The sequence below is a fragment of the Nelusetta ayraudi genome, unplaced genomic scaffold (assembly GCF_046127955.1).
Source record: "Nelusetta ayraudi isolate G7.1 ecotype Tasmania unplaced genomic scaffold, CSIRO-AGI_Nayr_v1 ptg000059l, whole genome shotgun sequence".
NCBI lineage: Eukaryota > Metazoa > Chordata > Actinopteri > Tetraodontiformes > Monacanthidae > Nelusetta > Nelusetta ayraudi.
The window spans coordinates 4,168,749-4,182,966 of record NW_027466109.1 but is presented as its reverse complement, the minus strand read 5'-3'; the positions used below and the strand labels follow the sequence as shown (position 1 = coordinate 4,182,966).

General features: G+C 42.5%; 1 protein-coding gene across 4 annotated transcripts; it reads right to left on the bottom strand.

Moving 5' to 3' along the window:
- Window positions 1-165: 165 nt before the first annotated feature.
- On the bottom strand, window positions 166-8,308 carry plin3 (perilipin 3). Of its 4 annotated transcripts, none has more exons than XM_076039547.1 (8): window positions 8,153-8,308; window positions 5,139-5,219; window positions 4,754-4,949; window positions 4,343-4,425; window positions 3,685-3,916; window positions 2,498-2,844; window positions 1,323-1,541; window positions 166-765 (listed from the first exon to the last, which is right to left on the bottom strand). In XM_076039547.1, the coding sequence occupies exons 2-8, from the start codon at window positions 5,196-5,198 to the stop codon at window positions 631-633; spliced, it is 1,272 nt and encodes a 423-aa protein (XP_075895662.1). In that variant the 5' UTR covers window positions 5,199-5,219; window positions 8,153-8,308; the 3' UTR covers window positions 166-630. The 4 variants fall into 4 exon arrangements, with proteins under 4 accessions (XP_075895662.1, XP_075895664.1, XP_075895663.1 ...); XM_076039549.1 differs by having other exon boundaries at window positions 1,323-1,538; XM_076039548.1 differs by having other exon boundaries at window positions 8,158-8,283.
- Window positions 8,309-14,218: the final 5,910 nt, after the last annotated feature.

The following is a 14,218-nucleotide window of genomic DNA, read 5'->3' as shown; positions in this document are numbered from 1 at the left end:
TAACAGTCAGAATAGGATTCTAATTTTTCTCACAACATTAAATTCTGAGATTAAAGACAGCGATACTCCCTTTCTCTGTGTTCTTGCAAAATGAAATTCTGAGATCAAAGCCATTTTTGGTTGTTTTTTTTGTCAAAATTCTGTGATTAAAGTCAAATACCAAACTTAAAGAGTGCATCCATTTATTGACATGACAACATTTATTAATGAAATTTCAGACACCGAATGGAATTGGAAGGACATACTAAAAACCAAATCACAGAAGGAATTATTTTTCTTGAAAATATACAATTTATATTTTCATTTTTTTGGTAGCAAAACGTACTTGAGATACGCAAACACATTGGTTTCAGTTTAGAAAGTGGTTTATGAAATCGGTTCAAAAACAAAGAAAGGCACATTCATTTATTTAAGATGTAAAACATTTTCATAGTTTTTAATATAAAATAGTGCAAAAAGTCTGAAAAATTATACATTCTGATTGAAAAAGGCTGCGGCTCAGCACTTTATGTTTAATTTAATGTTCAAAGATTGGAAAAAAAATATCAAAATGCTATCTTCTTAAAGCAAACAGTCCATCTGTAATAAGCACTACTCTTGTTTCCAGACTGATTAACTCATGTTGATCTCTCAGTCTTTTGCCTTATCCGCTGACAAATCTCCCACTGGTTTCTCAGCAACCTGAGGGGCAAAAGGTCCCACCAGCCAGTTGAGTGGTGTGTTGTTCAGTAGGTACTCCACAACAACATCCAGAGACTGCTTAACCTAAGAAAACAAAAATGTAACAATATTAGAACTATTGACAGTCAATTTAATAAAATATGCATATCTGCTGCGAGCCTTTAAATCACGAAAAACTCTTTAAGCTGCCAACATTTAAGTATATAAACACACTGGATGACTCCACGTGTATACAGGCAGCAACATCAATGAAAGCACTTCTCTAGAAGCTGTTTGATTTCACCCCACAGCTTGGATAAGATGTGAGAGCAAGAGGATATAATGTAAACAAACCGCAGTAGTGCTACCAGGCGCTGAGGGTTATGTCATTCCTGAAATATGCTTTTGTTGTACTATATAAAGTTGTACCTTTGCTAGGAATATACATTGATCATCATATTAAGAGTGAGTCCACTTGTAACTGATTGAGAGGTATCTTATAGTTGGAGCTATTGCGACATCACAACAATGAGTATACAGGTGTTTTTGGAAATGATACAAATACTTGAACATTCATTTGCTTTTTTTTAACGCTACATGTGACAAAATCTTACATACTCTGCTTTTACTGAAGCCGATGAAAAAGCTGGTGCACTTATTACCTCCGTGAGTTGGTGACGGCTTCGCTCCACAAGAACAGGTGTGATGGAGCTGCTGCTGCGCAGAGAGGAGTACAGCTCCTCCGCCGAGTTCCTGGCGCTGGTCAGCTGCTCCTGGACTGTGCTGGGTAATCCCTGCGCACTCGACACCACGTTGGAGCAGGAGGCCCGCATCTGGTCGCTCAGGCCACGCACCATGGAGAGGGTCTGCCATTCCAGCTGCTGTGTAATGGAACGGCAATCAAGACAGGTAGTAGTGATTAGCATATTTAATATCAAGAGATTTGTTTTTCTCAATCAAGCCCAATGCTGAGGCCGCTGCGGTGGGGTTTTTTCCTGTCCACACTGTTCTGGACTTTGAAATGTTGCATTTGTATTATATAAACTGGGCGTGTGACAATAACTTAGATCCACGGTTCAATATATATCTTTATTCTTGGGTCATGGTTTTGATTGGGATATGATGCATCAGAGAATGGGTTACGTATTTATTCAAAAATTATTTCCATATCTTGCAATATTCAGATATTCACTGCTCAAGAGGACTAAAAAAAAAAAACGATTTCATCCATTTGGCTGTTAATTACTCACAGCTGCTTTTTGTGGGTGCACCTGATGTCAGAGATCAGAGATGGTCTTCACTGTAACTTCTATATTGACAGAAATCAACAAACAAATGGAACGTTATCTCGCAAAAAAACAGCTGTCTTCAATATATTTCTTTGTGTTCCACCAACACGATGGTGCAGAAGAGACGCAGCGGTGCTATTTTCTGCAGAACTGCTGTTTATTCCAGCTTTGATGTCATTTCTGTCTCCCGCTGCATGTTTGCATCACCGCTGAGTAAAGCTGTGACAGAAAGGTGTCACCATCTCAGCTTACCCCGAGCTGACACCAGGGCGCTGGCAGGGTAAAAATCCGGATTACAAAAATGTTGACGTTTGTGTTCACAGGCCTTCAAGGTAAACTCTGGAAATGTGGGTAATAGCGCGCGCATGAAATGGACTTTAAAGTTTGACTTCAGTGTTGTAGTTCGACCTCACAGCTTTTTTGGGAGGCATTTCGAAACCAAATATATTGAACCGTGGATGGCCAACCAAACGGTTACGTCCCTGTCACATACGAAACGTGATGGCATAGCGGACGGCTTGAAATTCCCCCACAGCTTCGGCGCTGACCTCAGCCTCGTTTTTGGCCCCGTCTGCTTCTGCTTCTGCCTCTGCGTGTCCAGCTGCGGCCTGCTTCTGCTTCCATTCGGTCCAGCGCTGCTGTAGCTGCTCTGTCGCTTCTCCAATCTGAGTGCTGGCCGAGCCCAGGCTGCTGCGCGCCCTCTCCAGCAGGTCCAATGTGCTGGTAATCTGCGCAACGGCGGCATAGGTGACATCCCTGGCTTGCCGTGCCCGGGCCAAGGACTGCTCTCGCGCCCTCTCCTGCACTTTAGTGGACAGCTTCCCCAATCTCACGAAGTAGCTCGGGCTAGCTGCCTGGTTGGCCAGTTCACCGGAGGCAGGTTCCGCCACAGCAGCTGAAAGAGTACAGCAGTCGTTCAGTGTATTTTTTTTTTTTTTAATAATGTCTACAATTAGATAAAGTTGTCTTCTATTTGTTTGTCTAAACCCAGGAAAGGATGGACCTAATGCAAAACCCTGCGGCTGGGTGGCAGGTCGTGTTGCCTAAATGACATCATAGTGGCAGGTGTCAGAGCTGTGAGCGTTGGATGTTGTAGCTGCTTTCTGAGCCAAGTTCTCAGTACGGAGGTTCATTGTCATGTCCTGCCTTGCTTTCTATAAATACCTCGAGCCATTCATGTGTTGAGGTCGAGCCACTGCCGAATGGAGCGCTTTCATCAGCAGCGGCTTTGCTTTATAATGACAGACAATATTTGTTTTTCACACAGTTTTGAGCCGGAAATAACCAAAAACAGGGACACAGTGGTTGCTGACTCATAATAAAATGTCAAATTATTCACGCATGCTATTCACAGAATAATTTGGGTTTTTTTTTCTCGCTAAATGTCACTGATGACAGCTGGGTGGGTTGTGGTGGGGGGGGTCGGCCGGTGGTTAAGATTGGAAAAATGTTGTAATTTGAGGACAGCGAAACAGAACAGCTTGACAATTTGAATTAGGATTGGAAAAAAAAACTTCTCTGGTCAATATGTCTAAAATCTACATACTCAAAAACGTGACTGTGTCACATCTGGACGTGTACAGACGTGTACACTACTGTAGAATAAATTCCTAAAAAGATGTCCTGGTTTGAGCCTCCTATCATGTCACATCTTTCCCCAGCAGTAGAGTTAAGGGTGCGTGAAGACGCCCCCCTCCCCTCTCGCCCACCCTCTCATTTTTCAGTCGCTACTGACCCAGTTCTCTCTCGGTGAGCGGCAGGTTCTGGTCAACCCATTTCTCAGACTGGCTCAGGGCCAGGACCATCCCACTGCTGACCATCTGGCCAACCTTGGTGCCCACGGCACCGATGAAAGTTCCGCTGACGGCCGCCCGGGTCATCTCCACGCCGCCCATCACGGCTCCCACCACGGTGTCCTTGGCCCCTGCCACCGACTGGTACACCATACCAACAGTGTTCGAAACCACCTGAGGGGTAAAAAGACGTGTTTTAGTGATACTAGGCTTGACTGTTGTGTAGACTGACTAACTGATGCCTGTGCTCATGTGGCTGATTAAAAAACAAACAGGCATGCAAGTGTTTGGAAAGTTGTGACTGTTCAAATATGATGAGCTACTAATTTATTTTTTCAGTTTATTCATAATAAGCAGACTGAATGCCTGAAGTTGCAGATGGCATTTACTTGAGAAAGAGACTTGTGAGATGTGCTGTTTTTAAAGTTTCGGCTACATGGGTCTCCATGTATTTCTCAATTGTTGAACAATGTTGTTTCGGAGTGATGTGTACTGCAGGTGATTTTTCACTGAAAAAAAAGCCCCTGCTGGTCGAGCGTCAGCTCCAACTGTTGTATAAACGTCCCAGTAACAATGGAAGGTTCTGTGTTTCTGTGTGACCTGCTCTGCTGGTTGGTGAAGGATGGGCAGCTTCTCTTCCATCTTGTCCAGCCCTTTCATGGCATAATGATTAACCGTCGCAACTGAAACAGACATACCAGAAGACACAGCGATAAAAGGATGGCCATCTATTTAATAAGTGTTGCTGATAAGATGTCACTAAAAGCACAAAATTGAGATGGTAGAATTCCAAAAAAAAACAAAAAACCCCAGAACAAAAATTGACAACCAAAACTGAATTATTGCTTTTATCAGAACAATCAGATCATATTCTTTAGGGTCTGGGCTGTGGACTTAAAAGCAATAAATATTTCTCTAAACAGTATTCTTGTGGCTGACATTTGAAATGTACTGTTATTGCAGATCCCTACAGTAGATGACATCATGAGTGGCTTGGAGGGAGGACCTTACTCTGTGGTTCCATCATGTCCAAGAGAGGCTTGGACCCCGTGGACGCTGCTGTTCCCAGAGTTCGGACGCCGCTCTCTGCCGCGTCCATCACTCCCTTGAGCAAAGGCACGCTGTCTTTGGTGTTGGTGTAGGCGCTGGAAACTGCCTCGCAAGCAGAACTAACCAGAGGTAAATTGCTCACCCGGGACACAACATTCTAGGTAAAAAGAAATAAAGAAAAGAGTCATCCTGGCCTTGTAAAAAAATAAAAATAAATAAAAACTTACAAAACGCCTTTTTCCCTTCTCCACTGCAGCTTATCGCTGTGAAATTCCGAGCTTCAAATGAGTTCATAAAACTGCTCGGTCTTGTAATGGGTCTCATTGTGGGTCACATTATTCCTCACCTGCTGATCTCCGTTGGCTGCTGCAGCTGCTGTCTCATTAACTTTGGTGCTGTCTGCCATTGTGACTGCAGGATTCAATCTCTGACATGGAATATGAAGAGGCAGAAATAGAGATTCAGCTCACAGTGCTCTCCGCGCATGATGCAATAAATCTCCGCCTGTGATATTCTTTGTCTGAGGGGCTGATACACTTTATCTTGAAAGAAAAGGTGGCGTGTCTCAGGAGTTTAGAAATGAAATCCGTGGCCTGTCATACGCTTTAACGTCACAGGCGGTGCGGAGAGTCGACCATGTTATATTCATTTGTCAACACTGATGCAATGAGGATGAAACTCCTCTTAAGGGAAAAAAAAGAAAAGGCATAATCGCGCAGCCGAGCAGGCAGTAGAAGAGTCTACGTGGACAAAATTGGATGTTGAAACTGGATGACACAATTAGAATTCTTCTCTTTGTCTTTCCTGTCTCTCTAACTTTTTACCAATTCATATAGAAACCACGAAATCATTCTTCAAATGTCTGATATTACTCACTTTTTTGTGATTCACTTTGCATCACGAAAATTTAGCGAAGCACCCCGACAGGATCATTCGTGCAATAGAACCTCAGAAAACACATTTAACCCTCTTTTTTTGCAGCCTTACATGTCTTCACTTCCTGGTAAAATGGATAACTTTTCAGTTACTGCACAAACCCAGAGGTCCCTTGGTGTTCCACTTATAGACTGAGACAAAGGAGGCATGCAGAGAAAAGCAGGCCTTGAAAATCTAATAGTGACTTGTTGATAAAGCACAGACAATATTAATAAGGGACCTTTATGAGAAATAATAGATGCCTGTTGAAAATCAATACAGAGTTCTGCATCGTCACGAAAGTCCAATCAGAAATGTTCTCCGACTCCTCTGCAGAAGCACTGCACCTGCTTTATCCGATATACAGGACAAGAATAAAGACAATGTTCTGAGCGAGAGTTATCCGTTTTGTCTTTCGCCGTCACATCAACGGAAGAATTTCAGAAGACAGAATTGCTGGGTCTTGACAGCTGACAGGACCGAACCCTTAGGCAGGAAAATCATCTTTCCTTTTCCCCTTTATGGTGCTTCCAACATGTGGACGGCATCTGCCTCTAATCCAGATGGCACGGGGGGTGGGGGGGCATGGAAGACGCGCCGGAGTCCACCTGTATTTACTGAAACACCGCTAACAAGCGTTAGCCATGGTTGACCTGGCGGAAAGGGCGCTGGAGTCGCGGGAGGACACGGCCCGGCCCCGGTAATCACAGCAACACGCAGCAGCGGAGTGAGTACAGCGGCATTCAGCCAAGTAGCTGGAGGTTAATACTCGGAGAGACAAACTTCATGCCCCTTTGACAGGAAAAGCTGCTGTCAAAGGGGAGTCGTGTCCAGAAAATTATACTTTTAGTCAAACCTCAGATGACCTTTTCGAAAAATTACTGCTTCCACTTTAGGAAAAAAAAAATCTTTCAGAGGTCATGGTAAATAAATACTCCTGATCCTCCTATCCCGGCTTGCCCTGTGGAACATTTCTGCAATTCTTTGGCCTGATCTTGTGTTCCCATTTAGTGAGGAGACCATAGAAAGCCCACTCTACTCCACTCTATTCACTGTGCGTCAGCAAACCAGTCAGATTTTGTTGTTGCCAATTAAGCTTCCTAACGGTGCCCACGGTGACATTAGCGGCACATCACTGTCTCGTGGCAAGATGTGCTGTTGTTTACCAAATGACAAAAAGCCTTCAGTGTCATTGTTTTGCTCTTTTAACATAAAAATGCAATCCAGTTCTGATAAAAAACAAAAAAAAAAACAAAAAAAAAACAGCCACTGCTGCAGGACCTCTGTTGCTTCTTTCAGCAGCAGCTGCGCTTCCAGTCACACTTCTTCTGGGGCTTTCAAAGGCAGCGTGTGGTTTCTTCGCAATTAAAAGGACGCCGACTGGAAAGCAAAACGTGATACCTACTCTAAAACCTTCCGTTGGTAGCTGGCACAATGGATGAGCGTTTCATCGTCATCACTGAAGCCACAGCCGTCCGACTGCTGTCCGAGGTTGCGATATTGCGCAGTTCGTGGCTTTGGGCTCTGTGTCATCAAAACTAACCTGATGTTGCGACAGCTTGATTGAGCTAAAATACCAATGTGTTGCAACAGGTCAAGTAGACGATAAAATCAACCTCGTTATCAAGCGTGAGCTTAAGCAAAGATAGCTGTCATAAACACAATTTGTATCATGAGGCAGATTGCTATCTGCAATCTTGGACTCTTGTCACATCCTCACTATGGTAAGGATTTGCTTTTTTTAAAAAAAAGGACTGAGGAGTATTTCCTGACAAGACGAGTCATGCTGTAACCTTTGATACAAAGGTCCATGCTGGCAGGCAAAGCTCAACTATTAAGACACTTGCAATGCAGGGGAGAAAAGAGCGATTACAACAAGGCAGCGGGTTAAAAGGGCGTTTGGCTTTACAACTGAGCAGAAATAAATTGGAAACTGAAGTCATTCCTGCAGTTTGTTCCTTCTGTGAAATCAATTATTCATATCTTGAGGTCTCTCAGTTAATACATTAGGTTTAGTCTAGTTGTTTTTTTTTTTTTTTTTTTTTTTTTTTTTGCTGTTTTGACGTGACAGTGCTGACTGAACACGATTGAATATCTCTAATCATTTATTTATTTTTTTTTAAATAACGGGAACAAACCACAACTTTCATTTCATCATATCTAACCAGTGGCGATTATCTTTAGACCTGATCCGTGACTGTGACTGATTTCAGGAATCAACCGTCATATTTCAAATGCACGTATCGCACCCTCAGGTCGCCACGCGACGTCATCAAGTCAAACGAGTACAACGTTTTCCTCTGGCTAATCAAAGGCGAGCTCACGAGCCAAACCGTGAATAAATAGTATGACAAGGTAGCCGTTAGCTATTCGCACCGCGCCCTGAACCAGTCTTTGAATGTTTCAAACAGAAAAAACAACAAAAAAAACCAAACAGAGTCAGACCTTACTGGCAGCCGCCTGGTGTTCTCTCTCCTCTGGCCTGACCTGCAGTGTAATGTTGGTCAATGAACCGGTGAAGACCACAACAAGACTCTCCCCGTGATATGACACACAGCTTGACTTACAGCAAAGGGTCGCGGGCGTGCCTTACAAACTTCCCACCAATCAAAAGGCAAAGCGGAAGTATCCGTCACAGCTGACTCAACGTGTGACCGAAGGGGACCTGAATGGAGTCACGTAGAAGCGTCCAAATTCACTCAAGGCTGCAATCCAAACATTTTCTTAAAGTGACGTCATGGCATGGATGGAGAGCCAGAGGACATAAAGTAAACAGCTTGGGAATGAGAAGCGGAGAGGAGAAGTGGTCAGTCTTTAGCAGGTGAAATGTAAACACTGCCCGCTGGTCAAATTCAAGGTTTGGACAATTTTCTTTAAAGACCTTCTACTGTTTACATCATTATATGTCTTTTACATTTTGACTAATAGTTTACTATACTACCCAGCAGCACTGCAAGTAGCTCTTAACAAGCCCACTCACTGTTCACCACTGAAAACATACCGATGTTCACCAATCATTATTTTTATTTATCAAATGTTAACTCATATGTTGACATTATCAGCTGGTTGTTTGTCTTTGTTTGTCTCTCTACGTAGCCCTGTGATAAACGGGTGACTTGTCCAGGGTGCACCTTGCCTTCGCCTTATGACAGCTGGGATAGGCTCCAGCAGACCCCGAGTACAGGAAGAAGTGAGTATTGAAAGTAAATGGATGGATGGATGGATCCGTGGATGGATCCGTGGATGGAATTAAAAAAAAAACCCCAAAAACAAACAAACAAACAAACATGCTATTTAAATGTGGGAACCATTTGAACCTTAATGCTTTATTACATAACAGAGTCATTTGAGCGATGTACTTATAAATGTGCCTAAAAGCTACACCTTCATCATGCTTCTTGCGAATAGTGTGATACTGCACAAAACCATGCTCTTTCGACTCTATGCGCAGCCAGATGTAGCACAAGTTGAGTAAACACATTATGTGCAATTGACGTAGTAACCCTGAGAGGGCAGTCTTTACCCATTAAGTCTACTTAGCCTCACCCACACTGAGCTCACTGAGCAATGAAGCATTTTAGCTGCAGAGGCGGTGACTTTTGAATGTGCACGTGCGTGTATAAATCACAAACATGACAGATATGTAGACTTAATAAGAAAAACAAAACAAAATATGTATTATTTGTCTTGGACAAACACTACATTTAGCAATTGTCCCATGTGCTTTACTCCTTGTGATATTTTGCAATATGTTTATCAGCACTCTATTCAAACAGGGTTTTTATTGTTCCAATTATTACAGTGTTCATTGTATTGAGTCCTTCCAAAGAAGTGTAATTATTTCAACACAATGCAAATTTATTTTATTTATTTAATAAGTATTTGAATGTAAACACAGTTGAGAAAATAGAAAGTAAAAAAGAAAGTAAAAATGAATGTGTACATGCAGCCTTCCTGAATTCAGGCTAGAACTCCTTTAGTACACATGTACAAAATTACATCCAGTGTAATTTAGATTAAATTATAATATCTTAAAGTCACTGCAAAAAATAGATTTGGTGGAATAGATTATTTCAAGGTCTGGAGTTACCTACAGTGTAATCTCTTGGTGACATCACTGCTTTAGGAGATTTGGCAAAATGCGCCACGAGAACTACCATCTGTCTTTGCGTCTTCGCTGATCACTTGATTAAAGCCAAAATCTTTCTGGATATTGAGTAAGGGAAGATTAGCAGATTGGAGCCTGATAGAGGGGAAATCACTCATCTCTAAGAGGGAAACAAGCTTCAGAAAGCCTTTTCCTCTTCCTGCCTGAAAGGCCATTCAAGATAAGAGCAATAAATTGGCAATTTGAACACATTTCCATGGGCTATGGAGCAGAATCCGAAAATCTTGCTCTGAGATAGATTGTCTTTAAGATGTACTCCCACGTCATTTAATTAACGGCAAAAGTAGGACAACAGCTGGATAAGGGGAAAAAGAGCAAGCACGAATGATTAAACACTGTGCAATAAAGACCCTCAAAGATTTGCTTTGAGTAATTACTAAACCACATTTATTTATATAAAACTAACAGGAAAAGAGCAATACATCATGGAAAGTGCAAGAAATTATACTAAAATGCTACAGGGGTCCTCATTATTTCTAATCCCAGGTGCACTTGGTTCTTTAAATCATTTTGTCTAGAAGGAATAGCTCAGGAAAAAAAGGGTTATCTATCATTAACGAAGAACTCTTTTGCAAGGACATGACCTCAGCTTACTAATAAAGGAGCAGAACCACCACAGTGTAAAAAAAAGATAAATCCATATGCTCTGTTTTAGTCTATCCCCATGTCTCTGAGAAGGCGTACTGAAACAGACCACATCCTTTTCACAAGGTTTCTTCCCCCTTGCTTGACAATTAGCAGCCTTAAAATCAAAGTTCATGCATTTATATGCTGACGAGGCCTTCTTGGTTTCATCTGCACTCCACCACCGATTGGAATCTTATTTCCAACATCCTGTGATAAGTTTCCGGAAGCCAGCTTGTGACACAGGGTATCCGTATCGTATCAGCGCAACCTAAAAACATCCGCAGGTCGAAACCTGATACAGACCCTTGGCCTGTATCGTGTCCAGTAATGTCTTTATGAGGCATGTCTGGTCCTAGGGTTGTGCAGCAACTGTTTCAGCACCACTTTGTGATGTTGAAATAATATAGACACAACTGTCTCCCTAATATTCACATAATGATATGGTGTGTATGTTCCTTAAAGATGCACTTGAGGATGTCTTTGCAAAATGAACCAAAGTGGAATTGAAGCACTTATGCCCATCATACACTATGTCACTTCTGTTTAGCTTTTGACATAGTTCATGGAGTACTCTTGATGCATGCATAGAGACATACAGACATTCATCCATACATGGGTGGATGGATGTGCTCCCTGCATAAAACCTTGTAGTTGACAGCAGAGCTTTGATCCCAGGTCATTAGGGGGCTTTACTGCACACAGTCACCAGTCACAGTGGCTCCGCAGGTCAGATCAGGAACATTTTGCCGACATTTTTGATCTTGAAATGCAGCTGGATAGCACAGGTTTGAACTCTGTGTTCCTGGTAATCCGTCATCAAATCCTCCCCCTCAGAATCGTTTCTCTGTAAATCTTAGCATTGAGCAGCAAATCTTTGCCGTTTAGTTTGTGACAAAATTAGGAAGGAACTTCTGCCAGCTACCCTTCGAAACCACAGAATGAGAAAAGAAAATAGTAATGAGAAGAGAGCTGTCACCTGTCGATGGTTGCTGCTGTTAAAGAGAGCCAGGTGTGGCACTAATGCATTTTCAAAATTAGAGAAAAAACAAGAATCACTTTCCATCTGTATTTGGCAAGAGATTAGTTAAACACCAAACTGCATCAGGGCTTTTTGATGTGCGGCCAATATTGCCTCTGACACCAGTAGGAAGCCTCAATCTGCTGCCAACAAACTCAACACTCAGTTGAAAGTCTAACTGGCCTGCTGGAAAGTCATAAAGAGGAGTTCCATCCATTTTTTGTTGAGTTTGAATAAGACTTCCTCTCCCCTCCTCTGTTCTACAGCTTCCTTCCTGGATGGATATCTGAAATGAATCCGACCAGTTTGAAAAAACATTCTGTCAGGCACGTCAGGTTAGAAGAAGAAGAAGAACCCGCTCTTAGTCAGCATCAGAGATATTCTGTCAGAATCAAATCACTCAATTTTGAGTAAGTTTTTTTTTTTTTTTTATCAGAATAGATGGTCAGTTTAATTATCACTCTAATTGTGTGTACTTTGGTAACCAAATTAAAAATCTTACCTTCGGTGTGTGAGAGTGAATTATGGCAGAAGATGTATTAATGTAGTTTATTAAGTGAGAGCTTGAAATGAAAGCCCATAAAACCCATACATTTTATGCATTCAACTTTTTCTTTCTTTCTTTTTCCTTTTTTTTTTTTTTTTTTACGAGTCTTTAATCTTCCCTGGAAGGAAAAAAGGTAACCAGTCACAGACGCTTTATGACTGCTCAACCTTTGGCTTAAAGAATATTAGAAAAGTGATTTGAGGGAGGCAGGGCACGGAGGACCTTTGCAGACCTTAAAAACACTTTGTGTGGAAGATTTGCAGCCGTCGCTGGGGAACGTGGGAAACGGCCAACTCGCTCACATGCAACACACAAAATTAAAAGCAACAAATAACGGGGGCCGCGTCTCATCGGCTGTTTTCTCGTCCAGGGCGAAATGCACAATTTACGACTTTCCCCTGGCTTTTTGAATGCCAGCGTGTGCCTCTCTGTTTCTCTGAGCGCCCTGCCCGTGTTTGTTTTGGAGGGCTGATTTCACCCCAGAGTCCTGACAGCAGGTCAGCTGCCACTGCCGGGGTGGAGCGAGCCAACCGGCACTGAAATATTTATGGTCCTTTAGCGTTGTGATTGAAGGAGTTATGACAGCGATGGCGCATTACCCAGATAGAAACCAAACAAAGAAGGCTGATGTGTTGCTGTCTGTTGTGGTGTTGCAGAGGTGAGGGAGTGCATCCACAGCCTCTCTGCTAAACTCCAGATGCCTCCATGAGCATTAAAGATAGATCAGTACATATTGATCTTCTTCTTTTCACTGCTTTCTCTTCTTCCACTGGCAAAGTTTGCTTGCCTTCGCCCTGTTTCTCTCCTCTGTACCTTCTTTTCCCACTCGGGATCAAATCTCATTACTGCCGCCGTGCCATTTCTGCGCCACAATCATCGCGACAGATTCATGGCCGCCCCCACGGAACTCTCTTGGTCATAATAAAGTCACGACTAGGTCACCGGTCCCAACTAATTTACGGCCGCTCTGTTTATGGACTGACTGTGGATGGTTTGATGTAAATTCTGAGTAGTCCGAGGCTGAATTTACCTTGGAGCATAAAGTCTGTCCACGGCTGGAGCCACAGACGGTGAGTGAGTTACTTTTCTGAGCGTAATTTTGATGGTGTCCCTTAAAATCATCTCATTTTCACCTTTTAACGATGATTGTCATTTTGATAGATTGGCTTATATTTTTCACCTTGTCCACGATGCCAGTGGTGTGACTTATTGAATTTTGCACTTGCCTGTGATTGCGGAAACTACAAATGAGTTGACCTCATTTTCCCCTCAATCACGGTGAAGGAACGCTTTGCCAGATGGGAAATTCTGTTTGACACACTATATTAAATTATGTATGTTTAATCGATAGCACAAACTTCCAATTTAAAATATAGAATTTCCTATACTACATTTTCTCAGTATTATATGAAAATTAAATACACTCACTTTCAGAGTGTCCTGCGCTTGTGCTCAAGCTCGCTCTAAATGTTTGATGGTTTTTATGACTTCTAGTTAATATTAATGAATCCATCATCATCTAAGCGCTGGAGATGTGAGACTGCTTAAGGAACGACTGACCTCCATCCGCTAAATTGAGCCATCAGATCGACTACAGAGACCCAGAAGTTGGCTCTAATCGCTCGAGCCTTGCCTGGCGGCTTCCGAGTCTTTGTTCGCAGCTTGGTGAACCATGTGATTACCTCGGTGGGCCAGGAAACAGGTCGCAAATGAGACTGCGGCATCTCAACGTCATATTTCTGCTGAACTGAAAGTTAGAAGGCAAAAGCCTGTGTGTGTGTGTGTATGTGTGTGTGTGTATGTGAGAGAGTGAGAGAGTGGAGAGTGGAGACTTCTTCATTCCCCATGCAGTAGAAAGATTAAAAGGTATTGCCTCCATCAAAGGTTATAGTTTTCTCCTGAGCGGTGCTGTCTCTCCGTTGCTCTTTCTCCGCTTTTTCTTTTTCTTAAAAAAACCCCTGCAAAAATACAAAAAACTGTTTGCTTACTTTGTTGGGATGAAAGGGCCCAAACAACAAAAACAAATAATTATTTTTATATTGTCAGAAGGCAAATTTTGACAGAGGGGATGGCGTTGCACAACCTCCTTTGTTGAGTTTGACTGCACGTTTCTTTGATGTGAGGCATTTGCAAAACAGAAAAATGAAACTA

Coding starts and splice junctions, on each gene's coding strand:
- plin3 (XM_076039547.1), bottom strand. CDS start 5,198: ATGGCAGACAGCACCAAAGTTAATGAGACAGCAGCTGCAGCAGCCAAC. Junction 3,917..4,342: donor TTCACCAACCAGCAGAGCAG/GTCACACAGAAA, acceptor TTTACCCCTCAG/GTGGTTTCGAACACTGTTGG. Junction 2,845..3,684: donor GCTCACCGAGAGAGAACTGG/GTCAGTAGCGAC, acceptor GTACTCTTTCAG/CTGCTGTGGCGGAACCTGCC.